The sequence below is a fragment of the Diadema antillarum genome, unplaced genomic scaffold, assembly GCF_040938485.1.
Source record: "Diadema antillarum isolate AM-2024a unplaced genomic scaffold, OU_Dant_1.0 seq00000398_RagTag, whole genome shotgun sequence".
NCBI classification, from domain to species: domain Eukaryota; kingdom Metazoa; phylum Echinodermata; class Echinoidea; order Diadematoida; family Diadematidae; genus Diadema; species Diadema antillarum.
This window is the reverse complement of record NW_027271389.1, coordinates 1894893-1910431: the sequence shown is the minus strand read 5'-3', so window position 1 is coordinate 1910431 and position 15539 is coordinate 1894893. Positions and strand designations below refer to the sequence as shown.

Sequence of the window (15539 nt, the reverse complement as noted above, 5' to 3'; positions counted from 1 at the left end):
TCAGCTTGAATTTCAATTTGGATGAAAAAGATACATTATTTCATTCTTATATTAACTTAAAAAGATATGGCAGCTTAAAAACTAATGTCAGTTAAATGATTCACATATTATATTTCTGAAACTTGACACCTATGAGTATATTGGAAGCTCCGAAGGGATTATCTCTCGCAAATTTCGAGAATTGGCCTAAATTGCGAGACCCAACGAGATAATGTTTCGCTGCTCTATTCGTCGATTGGCGATCGCGCCCACTTTCAATTGCAATGTTATCATCAGCTGACAGCAGCGATCTCTGGCTTTCGATTGTTCTCATCCTGTGAGGCAAGTATATTGAGTTGAGTTTTGTTTTTCTTGTAAATAGAGTGATTTTGAGTCAAATCATCACCCCAGATGTTCGTGGAACTAAATATTGGTCGAATAATTGAACTTGCGTGCTAACGTGAGTGATATTAGGGGGTGTCCTAGCGTCTGTTGGGAGACCAACAACCAGTCCTCTAAACTTTCGCAATGAAGAGAGGTTAAATATCAGTCCCGTGTACTGAGAATTGTGTATGTCATGTAGAACTCCCTTGCTAATTATGGAGGAGGGGTCGTCGAGGTCTAGCGTTAGATATCGCGCACGAAAATTTGTGATGCTCTTATAATAGAAATTATTCCACAATCGTACCTGAATTTCTCAATAAATATCACGAAAATGCAGAAAAATCACCTCCCAGAATCTCCTGATGAGTGATGATACGATGACGGAGTAGACTAGCAGACTAGTGCGTTTGTATGTCGGAGCTAATTTTATGTGTTCAATTTCTCGGGGTATTAAAAAGGTCGCGCCGCTGCCCTATGTAGTTTCATGCGTGAAAGTGTCTGCCCCTCTGCGGCTGTAACGTGCTTCGGCTTTCGTAGAATATTATAAACGATCGATTGAACAAATTACGAATTCTGTCGGCTACAAACGAGACAAGCAAGACAACACGTCTAGGCTACGTTACAACATCCTTAAAACAGATTTTAAGCTAAGGTATGTAAATTACCAGGTAAAAAATTGGAAATTTAGTGAAAAATTCGTTCAAAATCAAAATTTCCTACCTGCTTCCTTCTCATGTTTAGCGGTTGTCAGCTCAGGTATGTTTATTCCATGGGTGTATCGGCAAATTTTGCGCTCAGTCCTACGCGTAATATTGCTTGCTATACGCAGTTTCGCTATATGCGACCATTAAGTCCCTGCGCGAGATCTAGTGCCCTTACTATACATATACGAGCCACGAATGAGCGATGTATAATCACAATGTCAATGATGTAGAATCTTGTTTATCTGAAATAAGATTTTAAAGTTCTGTATGTATCAGTATCTATACATGAGGGACTGCATGTCTATATCCAAGTAGCGACGTTTGGTGCAGCACAAACAAGACAAGAAATAAATCAAATAGACTGTCTATATCAAAACTGATTTTCATCAATGATCAAATAGACTTTTGATTCCTCTTAGAGTTGTATGCTCTTCAATATTTCATATAGTGGTGTAAGTGGTTTCTAATTATGCCGCAAAAAGTTAAAAGCTGAATCCCTATCTCAACCAAAACTGTACCATCCTTTTAACATTTCACCTTTTTTTTAATTTATTAAAAATGATGCAAAACAGTCACACCTGTAAGCTCAAGATGGCAGAGAAAGAGAAGGAGGTCAAAGGTTGCTTGGGTCAAGAGACGATAAAGGTGATTGGGGAGTGTATTGGCATGCCATCATTACCAGAAGAAGCCTGTAGTCTACTGGCAGAAGATGTGAGTTTCAGGCTGAAAACAATGATTCAGGTGAGTGTCAGAAAAGCCAGTTTGGATTTTCAAGAAGAAAAAAAGAACATGTAAACTATCAGGACGCTTTATATCATATTGCAATTTGTGAAAATAGAATGATAGTTCTTAGCAATGATCTAATGACACTTCAAACAAAGTCTTTTATATCATATATCCAAAGTATATATGATACATTTTGAATGTTATGATTAATACTTCATGAAAGTACATCATTTTCAACAAAGACTTAAAAATGTAATGTCAAATAGAATTATGTTTCTTATTATAGAGAGAAACCTAACTTTGTGTCAGGACTTACTGAATTCTGTTTATTTCTATTTTGTTCATAGATCAATACGATTTCAGTAGCACGTGTAAACATGAATTACGGTACAGTATGTCAAAGCATACAGATGTTTGTGACTCGTTTGTTTGATAGCAGGTATTAATTCATTTCTGTTTTAACAACTTAAGAAAAATCACCCATGTTTTATTGCTCAAAGGTCTTTGCTTTCTCTTTATTTTCTGTTATGTGCTGAAATATGTCAAAAGGTAAAAAGTTTTCTCGATGCATAGCCCTAGGATGTAGTTTCAGATGCGTAAGACTTAAGTTTTTCAAACTATCTTGACTGTTTGGGTTAAAAAAGTAAAAAATCCTGGAGATGCACAATGTATATGTATGTATGTGGTACAGTTTACACTATTTATACACACTTTCATGTCTTTCATTTGATCATTTTTTTTCTTTTTTGGTAGGAAGCGGCCAAATTTGCGAGGCACGCCAAGAGAGTGAAGCTGTCGACGGCAGACTTTGACCATTCCTTACGGATCCACAATGTTGAGGTGAGGATTACTGGAGCTTTTCCAGGGATGTCGCATGATATACAGACATTCCTTTGTGAAGTAAATTGTTGCCAATTTGAATATTGAAGCTAATACAAGTTGTTAATGCCAAGGTTACAGCAGAACTTTTATGAAGAAACTTGTCTCATCTATTCCATATCCTCTCTTCTTATCTCTCTCTCCCTCTCTCTTAATGCGGAGCATCAGTTTTAGTTATTGTAATGTTTCTTTATGCCATTCCTGTATATATTCGGTTTATTGTTATATGGATATATATATATTTTTTCTTAGTGGGGGGGGGGGGGGGATGTGCTGAGTAATACAAGCTACGCTGTTGATTTAGTCTCCCCCACTTTGGTTCTCATGACTCCAAGTGTTGCAAGTGATGTTATTAGTACAAGCATTATTGTTTTGATTGTTTTTGTACTTAAAAATGGATGAAATATTATTGTATAGTAATGATTATAATAATCACTGTAAGTCAGTTAAATATATGTTTGTATCATACTTTTTTGAACACAAAGTGGTAATAAATTCAAATCAATCAATCAGTTGTGACACAGGGGATTACCAAGTAAAACTGAAGCTGATTTGAGGTCAGAAGATGAGCTACGTGGAGCTTACCATCACACCCTATCCCATTTATCGGCCCTGAAACAGCCCTATAAGTTCATCAGTAAAATTTACGAAAAAAGTGTTTATTTATCACTGGACAAGAAATACTGCATGGACCTAATAATGATTCAAAATATTCATATGCTTGTTGAAGTAAGAAAGAATTGTATCTGTGAAGAACTGTCACAAAGTAAACAGATCCGTATGAATTTCATATCATGTCACACTGATATTTTCTCTCAATCCATCCCGTTATGGCAGCCCCTGTATGGTTTCGTGACTGATGATCACATCCCATTCCGCTTTGCGAGCGGTGGTGGGCGGGAGCTGCATTTTGTTGAGGAGAAGGAGATAGAGCTCTCAGACATCATTAACTCGTCAATGCCCAAGATTCCTCTGGATATCGCTCTCAAAGGTAGTTCTCACTATAGTATACATACATACATGTACATGTATACATGCATTCATATAAACACATACATACATCAACATGCATACATACATATACATCAACATGAATATGTACATACATCAACATGCATACATACAGACAGACAGACAGGCATACATCCATACATATTTTTTTTTTTCAGGGTGGCAGTGCTGATTTAAGTATTCATATTACATTTTCAACTGCTTCATAACAGCTGTGGAACTTTTGTAATGGAAAATTGTGTGTGTGTTTTTTTAATATGTGTGTGTGTGTGCGTGTGTGTGTGTGAGAGAGAGAGAGCATGTTCATCATAAACATAAACTCTCAGGCACTTTATTCTTACACTGGAATTCATTTCAAATGAGAAACAATTATGTAGTTTTATGTACATTTTTAGAGCCATATATTTCCTCTCTTGGGTGGAACCTTATGGTCAGCCAGGATCCGTTTTCACAGAGTTCCACAAAACAAGAACGCCAAACATAAGCTATAATTTAAGTGTAATATGTTTACAAAGCAAGAATGAAAAAAAAAACAACAACAACAACATCATATGAATATAAAACATACAGATATATCCAGAATTACAGTGAGCTTTGAGAAATTGAAAAAAAAAGAGGTTTGTACAATTTCCACAAGAAAAAGATCTGTATATGCAGAGAAAAATGACACCAATTATTTGGATCTCCAAACAGATTGATTTCTTTGGAACCGCATATGTTGGTTTGTAAATAGAATGAAGGGATGAGGCTTATTGATTGTTTCATGAAGACGTTTCTTGAAGAGTGACATCATGATATTTACATGGATGGATTTAATGTGTGAATTCTGTGTCTTAGCACCATCTCATGGAAATGCCCCATGCAATACGCTGTCATGTATTTGTTGGATTAGTTTCGCTAGAGGACCTTATTCTTGCTTTAGTAATAGGAGTGAGTAATGATGAGGAATATAATGATGAGGAATATAATGATGATGATGATGATGATGATGATGATTATGATGACAATGTTAATAATTAATGTCATTGTAAAATGGCAGTGATAATACTAAACGTGATGATAAATGTTAGTATAAAATTTAACTCCCAGTTCTACCTTTATGATTTTTTTGACAGCTCATTGGTTGAGCATTGAAGGAATACAACCAGCAATTCCTGAAAATCCTCCACCAGGTGAGTACGTTAGCCTTCCATTTTCCTCCAGTTAGATCACCATGCTACTTTCATGCTACGTTTGGCTAGCATGCATTCTGAAACCTGCAAAAGTATCTTCATGATGTTCTATGCACATTTTGAATGGGTTGAGTAGTGCGCTTTGTCTGCTGATAAATGCTACTGCGGAATTACTATATACGCCGAATATTTTGCGAGGTTTTTATTTTCGCGAATTTTGCGAGTCAGTTGCTATTCGCGAAATTAAAAACACGCGAAAATATTGACTCTGATCCTGATATGAATGTGACGTACGCATACACGTTTCTCCGTTCAGTACACGACTCCACGATCGCGAATTTAACCACTCGCGAAATCATCGGGAAGTCTCGATTTGCGAAAATTTAGACTCGCGAAATATGTGGCGTATACAGTAGTACCTGTGTGTGTATGTGTCCTAGTATTCATTTTTACCATGTGTGTGTCTGCCAATACTGAGTAACTTTCTGTGCAAGCTGAATATTGAAATAGATCATTTGTGTGCACCAGTATATCAATTTTCTTGCATGGAAATGTCATTTCAGATTCTGTCTCTTTTGTGAATGGGATGAAAACATGCAAAGGAGCAATGTGAATTTAAAGGTGCATGGTCCCGGTGTTTTAGTCAAATGCGTACGCGGACGCACGGCGCAAGTTTCCTATAGAGATCTATACTATCGACTCTTTGGCGCTTACGCTGTGGCCCACTTCCCCGAGTCCGAAGAAGTCCGATCCACTGTAGTCAGTGGTCCGATCACAGTTTGGCTCATGATTCGGCTGAGGGGGATGACAGCTTTAGCCAACTTCTTTTGTGAAGTCATAATAACAAGCACATATGCACGCACCCTGGCATTACTACAGATTGCGCGATGCGCAGAGAAGACGACGAAGGCAACGTTACTTAGCAACACCTACGCACTTTACTCTTGATGACTGCTCAACTTCAGTAATCTTCGTATCAATGCTAACGGTGATCGGCAGTATCATCAACAGCGCCCTCTACACTACTGGGACTATGCACCTTTAAGATCCTGCAAATGTGTTTCTGAGCTGCTCAGTGCGGAAATTTGATTGTGCGAAAATGAGGACATGTGCAGTACCAATTTCCAGTGTGGATAGTATGCCAATACCAGTGACCTAACTCCTTTCTCGCCACAGTTGACACCAACACCCAAAAGTTGGAGTCCCAGGATGCGCTCCACACCAAAAAGCCCACGCCCAAGAGTGAGAAGAAGACTGGGAAGGGGGCGGAAATGGGCAAGACGGCTGCCACCTTGCTTGCCAAAGCCAAGGGCATCACGCTGGCACCAACCAAGCTGAAAGGGGTGCTGGTCCACGAACTATCAGTGGTAAGCGAGGGTCGAACTCGTGTCCAAACTCACCGTGAAACATACCTGCAAGTTTGTGACTAAATAATTGTTGCATAGATAGGCTACCTGGCTGGCAGTAAACAGAAATAGCCAGGTAGGAAACAGAAATAAGATCACAAAATTACAAATGCATAGTATGTAAGAATCTGATGATTAATCTTGAGTAGAAAAAGGCAGGGACCTACAGCCAGAGCATCAAGATTAATGGCTCAGTTATGTTTCCTTAAAAAGAAATAGTTCTTGTTCATTACAATGTTCAAGTTATGCTGTCAAGAGATAAATGTTCAATTTCCAGAAGTCAAAGGAAGGCCATGCTATTGATGCACAATTTAGTCACCATCTTATTAGCTCTGTGATGTACTGACCAAAAGATGGGTGTAGACATGAAAAATCTGCATATCTAACTTTCTCTATTTTTCTCTTCCACTTTTTACAGGAGCAACAGCTGTACTACAAAGAAATCACTGAGGCATGTGTGGGCTCTTCAGAAACCAAGAGAGCTGTAAGTGTCATTCAAGCAGCATTGATGCACAGGTCTGCCATAAAATGTGATTTTCTATCCAGAAAGCAATCCTTACGTTAATCAGAAACCACTCATTTCAAGCAATATATATTTACTTGTTATATATTACTTGTTAATGACATTGTTATATGAGTGATGGAGCAGTTTTAGCAGGTTGTGTCTGTTGCTAATTCTCATGCCAGGGCGTGCTGTGTATAGGTCATCTTTGGGTAGTACACAGCTTTGTATACCATGGGCATTGTGTTTGTTTTCTGCAAACTTCTTTGTAGCTGTTTATGACTGTAATTAAACTGTCATGCAGTGATATGTGCTTTAGGTCACACATTCATTCCCCTGCTGTACAGGTGACGAAGCAACAAGAAATTGGAAAATGCTATTACGTTGAACAGGACAGCTTTTATTCATTTATTTTTTTTTTTAGAAAGGAATCAGTCCCAAAGTAGATATAGATGGCCAAAGCTTTACACATTTTGTTGTTGTTGTCGTTTATTCATGACACAGGAAGCACTTCACAGTCTCGCAAGTGACCCCGGCCTCTACCAGGTCGTGCCCCGCTTCAGCATGTTCATCGCTGAGGGCGTCAAGGTCAATGTGGTGCAGAACAATCTTGCCATTCTCATCTACCTCATGCGCATGGTGAAGGCCCTCATGGATAATACCACCCTCTACCTGGAGAAATATGTGAGTAAAGATATGGTTTCCATCCTTTTGTCTCCTTTTTCTTGCCCTATTCCTTGTTGCCTCTTAATTACCTCTGCCAAGGACGTTACGTCTTTGCCAGCATTAGTTTGTTTCTCGGTTTGTCTGTTTGCAAGTAACTCCAAAAGTTGTGAAATATTCTATCATGCTTTACTTACTTTTTCTGCCCTCTTCATCCCTCTGTCCCTCTCTGTCCTATCTTCTCTCCCTCCCCCGGCGGGTTTGAGTAGCTCCACGAACTCATTCCGGCTGTCATGACCTGCATAGTCAGCCGCCAGCTGAGCCTGCGGCCGGATGCCGACAACCACTGGGCCCTGCGCGACTTTGCAGCCAGACTCATGTCCAGCATGTGCAGGTATGGCTGGGTCAAAATAGGAGATTCCCCTCCTCATACCATTACCAGCAGGACTTTTGATTACATTGGCATGCTGAGACTAAGGGGCCATTAGGAACAAATTATTTTTTGATAGGGTCACATTTTTTTTCTCTTTTCTTTTCCTTTTCTTTTTACAACAACAGCTGCTATGAAGGGGAAAAATCACACTTGTTTAAATGTCCTATATCCCTTTTGCACATGTCACAAAATTTTGCATGGATGAAGAATACTTCAAACATTGTGTATGAAATGTTATGGTAACAAAAAAAATAAAAACTAAGTTCATGCCACTTGAGAATACACTCCCCTTTTGTACTGAGAATATCTGTTGGAATGATTACTTTAAATTGTAAATATTTGCGGGTACAAGATTATTGCCTGTTAAACTTGTGGTTGTCTAGCTGCTTTAATGGCAACTGTAATTAGCGTAAGCTTCAGTTGTTATAAGTGCCATTTGAAACTGTGTCCCTGATCAAGTGTTTATGAAGTGTTACCATGTTCGTCTAAATTCCTGACTGTTGCAGGAAATTCAGCACCACCACCAACAACATGCAGCCCAGGATCTCCAAGACGTTCGACGACGCCCTGTGCAAAGACAAGGCTCCGCTGGCCACGCTGTATGGCGCCCTCGTGGGCCTGGCTGAGTTGGGCCCTGAGGTAAGGCCATGCCATACCATTAGTCTCACAACTTCTACTGTGTTTATTCATAAATGACGTGAGATCAAACATTTTAGCAAAATATGTCACTGGATGTGAACATCCTTGGGAAAGACATCTTATCCACCACTGCCTTGTCAACCCAAAGTGTATGAATGCCTATGCTTAGGTAATGATAATGGCAGGGCTGCCTCATAGACAAGATATATAACACAAAAGAGGCCATACACATACAACAACAAAATATGGTAAAGAATTTATTGGAGTCCCATGAACCACAATTCTCTGGTATGATGTTGCATTACTTTTTTTTTTTCATTTTTTGGGGAGATGGTTTGCTTGAGGAAGGAGGACACCTAAACTCGGGCAAGGTGACAAGAAGGGGTGACAGTGGTTGCTGTGAAAGTGAGATAGATCCGGCCACCCTCATTATTTCGGACAAACATGGATCAGAACTGGATGGTGCAGATGATGTGTACTAATTGTTGTTGTCTCCCACCAGGTAATGAAGACACTGGTCATCCCAAAGGTCAGGATGCTGGGCGAACGGCTGAAGGCCATGTCCGAGAGCCTGATGGTCAGCAACCCGGACAAAGTGGCTGCCGATCATCTCAAGCAGCTGATCCAGGTCAGTGGTCATCACATGATCTCCTTCCAGTGATAATCCTTCCTTTCATATCGCTGTCTCTTTGTTACCATTGCCCATTATGTTTGCTTACACCTTTATCACATCCTGATTCATAATTGCGTCAGTTCACTTTATACAGGGGAAACTCGGTATAACGAACACTGCTATAACGAGATATCGGTTATAACGAGGAAATTTTCCCGGTCCCAAATTTCCTTCCATACAAGTCTATGTAAAATGCTACTCTTATGGCGAGATCGGCTATAACGAAATAACTGCTATAACGAGATAAATTTTGTGACTTCCAAACAAAGAAAAACATAGTCAATCAAACCTGCTATAGCGAGGTAAAGCAAAATGCCTTCGGTAAGGCTTTACTTCGCCTGTGCTATCATCTTCCGAGATTGTAAAACTTGATGCGCCAAAAACTGTCTTGTACACACATAATCATTTTCTTCAGTGCACTCCAGCTAGCACTGCATGTTGTACGTGTAAGTGTGTGTGTGCGTGCTCACTGATATGTATGCAGAAAATGTGGTGGGACGGCCATAAATGTATACATGACATCATGACGTTTAGCAGGTGTGAGGCAATCTGATGCTGTGATTGGCCTTCTACGTAGGGAATTCCCCATCTTCACACACACGCAGTCATAATGTACGTACAGAATGTGTCACATACACACACAGCATTGTGCAGACCATATTCAAGCTTTCCACACAACACACACCCATAAGATAACCACATACCAATCCACAGACGATCTTGATACAATCGCAAGCTATATAAATTTACAAATTCAAACATCTACAATTAATAAGAAACACATTCTTGATATTGGATTTCCTTGGCGAAAAACATCTTCTTACCCATAAAGGTGAGTAATTCTCTCACACACAATATCAAGTTATCAGTATTGATTGAAATATTTAATGGGTAGTTTCACATGTGCAAATTAATGTCTTTATGTTATGCCTTCTTTTATGCCTACTGATGTAACGAGATATCGGCTATAACGAGGAAAATGACTCGGTCCCGACCATCTCGTTATATCGAGTTTCCACTGTACAAAAATGTATACAATATTGATCAGTGATTTATGATTGAGAAGTTAGTAGCGCAAGTCCACCCCATCTAGTTTGCTTCTATGATTAGATTGATATGATCACACAAAGATAATGGTAGAGGTCCAATATTACTGAAACTTCCATCATTTGTTTCATTTGATTCACACTTTCTTGTTGAAATTATCTTTAATTAACATGCTGTTGAAATATAAAATATATGTTTCAAGCTAGTCTGCACTTGCAAATTCAACATCTGTTTGAAATCATGTATATCTCACTCATCTTCTCTATCATTACGCATATCCTCCACTTTTACGCCCCGACATTTTGTGAGTTTGGTAGTTCTTGATCTGTCAGTCAGTATCGGGAAAGGTTACCACAGGTCTTTCGGTTTCATTTTCATGGGGATTGGGAAAACTAAGTGCATCCAGTTTATAAAAAGGGTGCCTAATTGAGATGAACAATTCTACTGCATTCCTATGAGGTGTCTACTCCAATCTTACCCAACAAACAGGATCACCCCCATCAACTGCCACCCCACTATACAGTGACTATTGCTCCAATGTGACAATCCAGACACATCCCTATAGAAGAGATTACTGGTACTACTGCCACCAACAATGACATACGAATCATATCTATAATATTGATAATCTTCGTTTTGACAATGATGGCAATGATTATTAGTATCATTATCATTGTCATCATTACCCTCACCATCATCATCATCATCACCATCATCTTCACCATTATCATCGTCACCATCGACCATGCGTACCTGTTTTAATTATTTTCTGCCATTTTCCTTCATCCCCTACAATGCCTAACACTGTCTCTCTCACCAAAGCACGCACCTTCTCTTCATTTTCAAATCTTATTTCATTTTTGGATTAATGAACCTTTCGTATAACAAACATTCTCCTCCTCCCCAACCGCAACACAGAAACACTGTGCCCAGTACCTGAAAGGGGTCCGCAGTCCACCGGATGTCCTCCAGGAGTACGAGGAGGAGTTTGGTTACCTGGGGCCCTTCCTCCACTCCCACGTCAGCAAGCTCAGGCTGCAGCCCAATTCTGCCTCCACGCAGGGCAGCGGCGGGGGGAGTGGAGTCGTCACCAGGCCGGTCATCTCCATCCCCCAGGTGGGTTGCCATGGAGACAAAATTTACGATGGAGAATCTCCACAGATGGATGACATTTAGTGCAAATAACTTGCACTGCATAATGCATATGAAGCACGATTCTGATGGAATTATTCAGGCATGTTGTAATTGTATGATCACATGCACACTGAGCCTGTAGCCATAGAGACAAGAGCTGCTGCAAAATCAGGAATTGGGGTGTAGAGGAAGAAGGATAAAACTCTGCAAAATATGAAAAAAAAAATGAAGATGTTGTCAAAGTGACGTCACATTGCGACAGAATCAACTCAGGGGATGCAGATATAACAACCACATTCCTTTTTTTTTCTTTGAAACACATTATATGCTTATTACAACTTGCATAGTTTTGCATACATTTGTACGCATTTCTCCCACAATCAACAGTTCAATATTTATCTCCTTCTTTTCCCTCCTCACAGGGGCGTCCCTCAACGATCATCACCCAGGGCCGGTCCCTCTCGTCCAGTTTTGGTTCACGGACCCCCACCCTCCTCTCCCCCACCCAGACGACAGTCCAGAGGACCCTTTCCACCCCGGGGGCAGGAGGGGCGGGATCAGCTTCGTCAAACTCGGCCAAGTTTCTCCTCGTAGCGACCACCAATGCCTCAAGAAGTTCATCACAGACGGTAAGTTGAGTACAGCTTTTGACGACTGAATGAACAACCAAGCTTGAATATTTGTCTGTTTGGTATTGTTGGACTACTTGATTATAGCAGAAAGACCTACACCTGTAGTACTGTCTTTTCTCAGATTCCCTTTGTTTTGAGAATAAACAGCATTGTGGGATGTATGTGGCTATAAATCAACAACAACAACAAAAGATAGAAGAAAGATTTAAATGATTTAGAATGATTCCATAAATGCAGAAATACTTATGAAGCTCTGCAGAATAAAGAATTTTACCATCTTATAAAGTCATTTTTTGAGGACATCAAAATTCACTTGCCCTCGCTTTTTAGAAGACATGGAGAATTATATTTGCTGAAACATATTTCAGTGTCACAAGGTGAGGAATGTGTACTATTCATTGAAATTGATGGTTTGTAATATTCTTTTCATATTTGCTTGCTATCATTGTGATATTCTGACCTCTAAGTGCGGTAGAGTTCCCATTTTGACAAGGTAGGAAAATAGAATAAAATAGAAACTTTACATTTTATCTTTTAAATAGGTTGTTTGATTTTCCTCAAAAATTTCATTGAATTTTTTTTTCACATATCTTTCTACATTTACTCAATCCATGTGTAGTGCATCATCACATTACCCATATAAAGTCAGAGATCAAAAAAGGAAGATAAATATGTATATAGCCGACTTTGGCAATATAATCTTTACAGTTTTCTAAGTATGATTTTTTCCTTGTAATGAAGAAGGGCAAATCAAATACCAATTAAAAGCTTGGTATCTGATGAATTCATATCTACCAAAAACCAAAAAATTATTTTCCCTGACATTATTATATGGTTTTGTGATGACACATTACATATATGTTTGTTTGCTCTCTTTTTATATTTTTCTCTTTTTTTTGGGGGGGGGGGGGGGGGGGGGGGGAGGGGAGGGGAATCGCTCATATGCAAAAGATAGTGTGCTTCTACAAAGTTGCTCATGTGGACGTTTGTATTGTCATCCCTGGCAGAGCCCAGTCAACAGCAGTCAGGGCAGCAGTACCCCATCTACGCCTACCTCCACCATATTCAAACTGGTGACCAGTGCATCGACACGCCCATCGGGGTTAAAGGTCATCACCACATCCTCCAGCTCATCGGGCAGCTCGATGCTCGTCATGTCCCCGACGGGCACGATACCTCCCACCGCGATGAAAGTCGAAAAGAAGTCACCCACGTCGACGCCGACGACCACCAGCGCGACCGGCGGGGGCGGCAACACCAACATGCTGATGTCGCTGGCTCAGGCGGCCACGATGCAGACCCCGATCCGATCCTCCAGTACGGACGAGCCAATGCAGGACTTATAGCGTGGGTAGCATTTGGGTGACAGCTGTGTACAGCAGACACTCTGATCGTGAGTTTGGGACAGGGCATCTGCCTGCCATTGATTTGGGACACCTTACTCTGATCATCCAACCAGTCAACCTCATGTGAGAGTTGTAGCATCTACTGCTTTAATGGCCAAATGAGTGGTAACTGCAAGTTGACATGAGACATTCTGATTGTGTTATTAGAGCAGGGTGTGCCGCCTCGTGTTGGGACAGCCGACCAGACTTTGTGAAAGAGGTCAGCCAAGTCAAAAGCTTCCCATGTCTTTTTGCTGCAAAAGGCATGACAAAGGCCCACCTCGAGGGGAGGACCTTGAAGACCTTGTGAATGGTGGACGTTATGAAGCTTGGAATAGTGCAAGAAGAGTGATATAGACATGTGTCTGTGTCCATTACACCCTGTTCCCTCCTCTTCAGTTCAAAGCCAGTGGTATCATTTGTCACAGAGGGAGAGCCACAATGCAATGTTACATCTCTAGGATAAGTGTATTTTCTCTGCCAACTTTCCTGGAGTTTGTGCCACTCACAGAGCACCAATGCCAATTGATTTCTTGTCAGACTGCTACTCGAAAGAATAAAGCTAATCTGTTGTCTCACGAAGTGAGGTAAACACAAAAATGTTCGCAACATTTCGGCCAAAAAATGTGGCTGAAATGTCATAATCATTTTAGTGTTTACCTTCCTTCTTGAAATGTCGTAATCATTTTTATGTTTACCTTGCTTCGTGAGACAACAGATGAGCTTTATTCTTTCAGTTACTACCGCACTAATGAACATCTTCTGTACAGTAGACTGCTACTTTGTTGAAAAGACAAAGCTTTTTCTGTATCTTCATCAAAGTTGATTTTGACATATTTTTTCTTCCCCTCGATATTACCATCAATAACTCTGTGATAAGAACCGCAATAACCACATGATGTATACTTTGCCCAGCAACGTCATGTGACTTTGCAACCCCGTGCAATGCAATGTGAGCAGCAAAATACTCAAATGAAAGCAATGCACGCACTTTTGATGGATAGATCATACAACCAAAAATGTCTAATTGAATGCAAACATCAGATGGTCTTCCGTCATGAGAAATTTGTGAAAATAAATATTTCTGTCTAGTTTGTCACATTATCTGACATGATAATTTATCCATGTAGATATTTATTGATACCCCTGTCCCCCCCCCCAAAAATCGGTAAACTTTTTTTTTTTTTTTTTTTAAAGACTTTCAATTCTGAAAAAGTAAAACAGCATAGGCTGAGAATAGCTGGATGTCTGACATGAACCAGAAATCAAACCTGAGTTTTACACCTGGGGGACATTTCATGAAGGAACTTGTCGGATAAAATATCTGACAAGTCAATTATATCCGACAAGTTTTGAGAAATTCTTTAGTCTGATTGGCTGATTTCTCTGAACTTGTCGGATATAATTGACTTGTCGGACATTTTATCTGACAAGTTCCTTCATGAAATGCTCCCCAGTTCTCTTGATGAAATCTGCATCAGTTGTCTGATTGTCTCAGGGGCGGATCCAGAAATTCTGTAAAGGGGAGGGGGGGGGGGGGGGGGGGGGGTGGTAGGTGCAAAGCAAGGTGCCACTTCTGGGTTTCATCAGGTGACAAGTGAGGGCATACTCTTATTTAAATCAGGAAAACAAATTAAAAAGGGGGGGGGGGCTGTGCCCTGTGCAACCCAACCCACCCCCCCCCCCCCCGATCCACCACTGTTGTAGTAGTCTTGCATTCAGTTGTCCTCATTACTTGAGTTTATGTTACTGTTTTTAGTGTTGAAACCACAAAGTTGGGTTATCATGTGCTCTGATTTAAAATTGATTTGAAACATCATTGGATACTGTGATTGGAAACTCATCATTGATTCAAACGTCTTGTTTGTGATGATGTAATTTGATCAGGCTGTAAATTTGATATGATGCTGGAATATGATTATGCCAAAAATCCATTTTCACAGTCGTGATACAGTGTGTAGCGAATTTGAACATGGTGTACTTTCATTGCAACTGATCGACAAATCAGTTGTCATAAAAAACAACTCGATGCAAGAATTGTATTAATTTGGAGGTGTACATGTATGTTTTTGTTGTTCTGATGAGTTGGTTAGGACCACTGCTCATTCTACACCATTGCTCTTACAGATAATGCATTGTTTATCCATGGTGGAGCAAAGCTCAATGAGAA

The 15539-nt window shown here is 40.1% G+C and overlaps 1 protein-coding gene across 1 annotated transcript; it reads left to right on the top strand.

Moving 5' to 3' along the window:
* Positions 1–1649: 1649 nt before the first annotated feature.
* LOC139732035 (transcription initiation factor TFIID subunit 6-like) lies at positions 1650–13791 on the top strand. Its single transcript, XM_071642914.1, has 13 exons — positions 1650–1808; positions 2547–2633; positions 3510–3663; positions 4799–4855; positions 6032–6222; positions 6680–6745; positions 7268–7447; positions 7696–7820; positions 8366–8498; positions 9001–9126; positions 11137–11334; positions 11775–11981; positions 12992–13791. The coding sequence occupies exons 1-13, from the start codon at positions 1659–1661 to the stop codon at positions 13328–13330; spliced, it is 2013 nt and encodes a 670-aa protein (XP_071499015.1). The 5' UTR covers positions 1650–1658; the 3' UTR covers positions 13331–13791.
* The last annotated feature ends 1748 nt before the right edge of the window (positions 13792–15539 follow it).

What these genes read in the sequence shown, in the direction of transcription:
- LOC139732035 (XM_071642914.1), top strand. Translation starts at nt 1,659, where the DNA reads ATGGCAGAGAAAGAGAAGGAGGTCAAAGGTTGCTTGGGTCAAGAGACG. An exon ending in TCCTGAAAATCCTCCACCAG is followed by an intron (nt 4,856 to 6,031) that starts GTGAGTACGTTA and finishes TTCTCGCCACAG; the next exon opens with TTGACACCAACACCCAAAAG. An exon ending in CAAGAAGTTCATCACAGACG is followed by an intron (nt 11,982 to 12,991) that starts GTAAGTTGAGTA and finishes CATCCCTGGCAG; the next exon opens with AGCCCAGTCAACAGCAGTCA.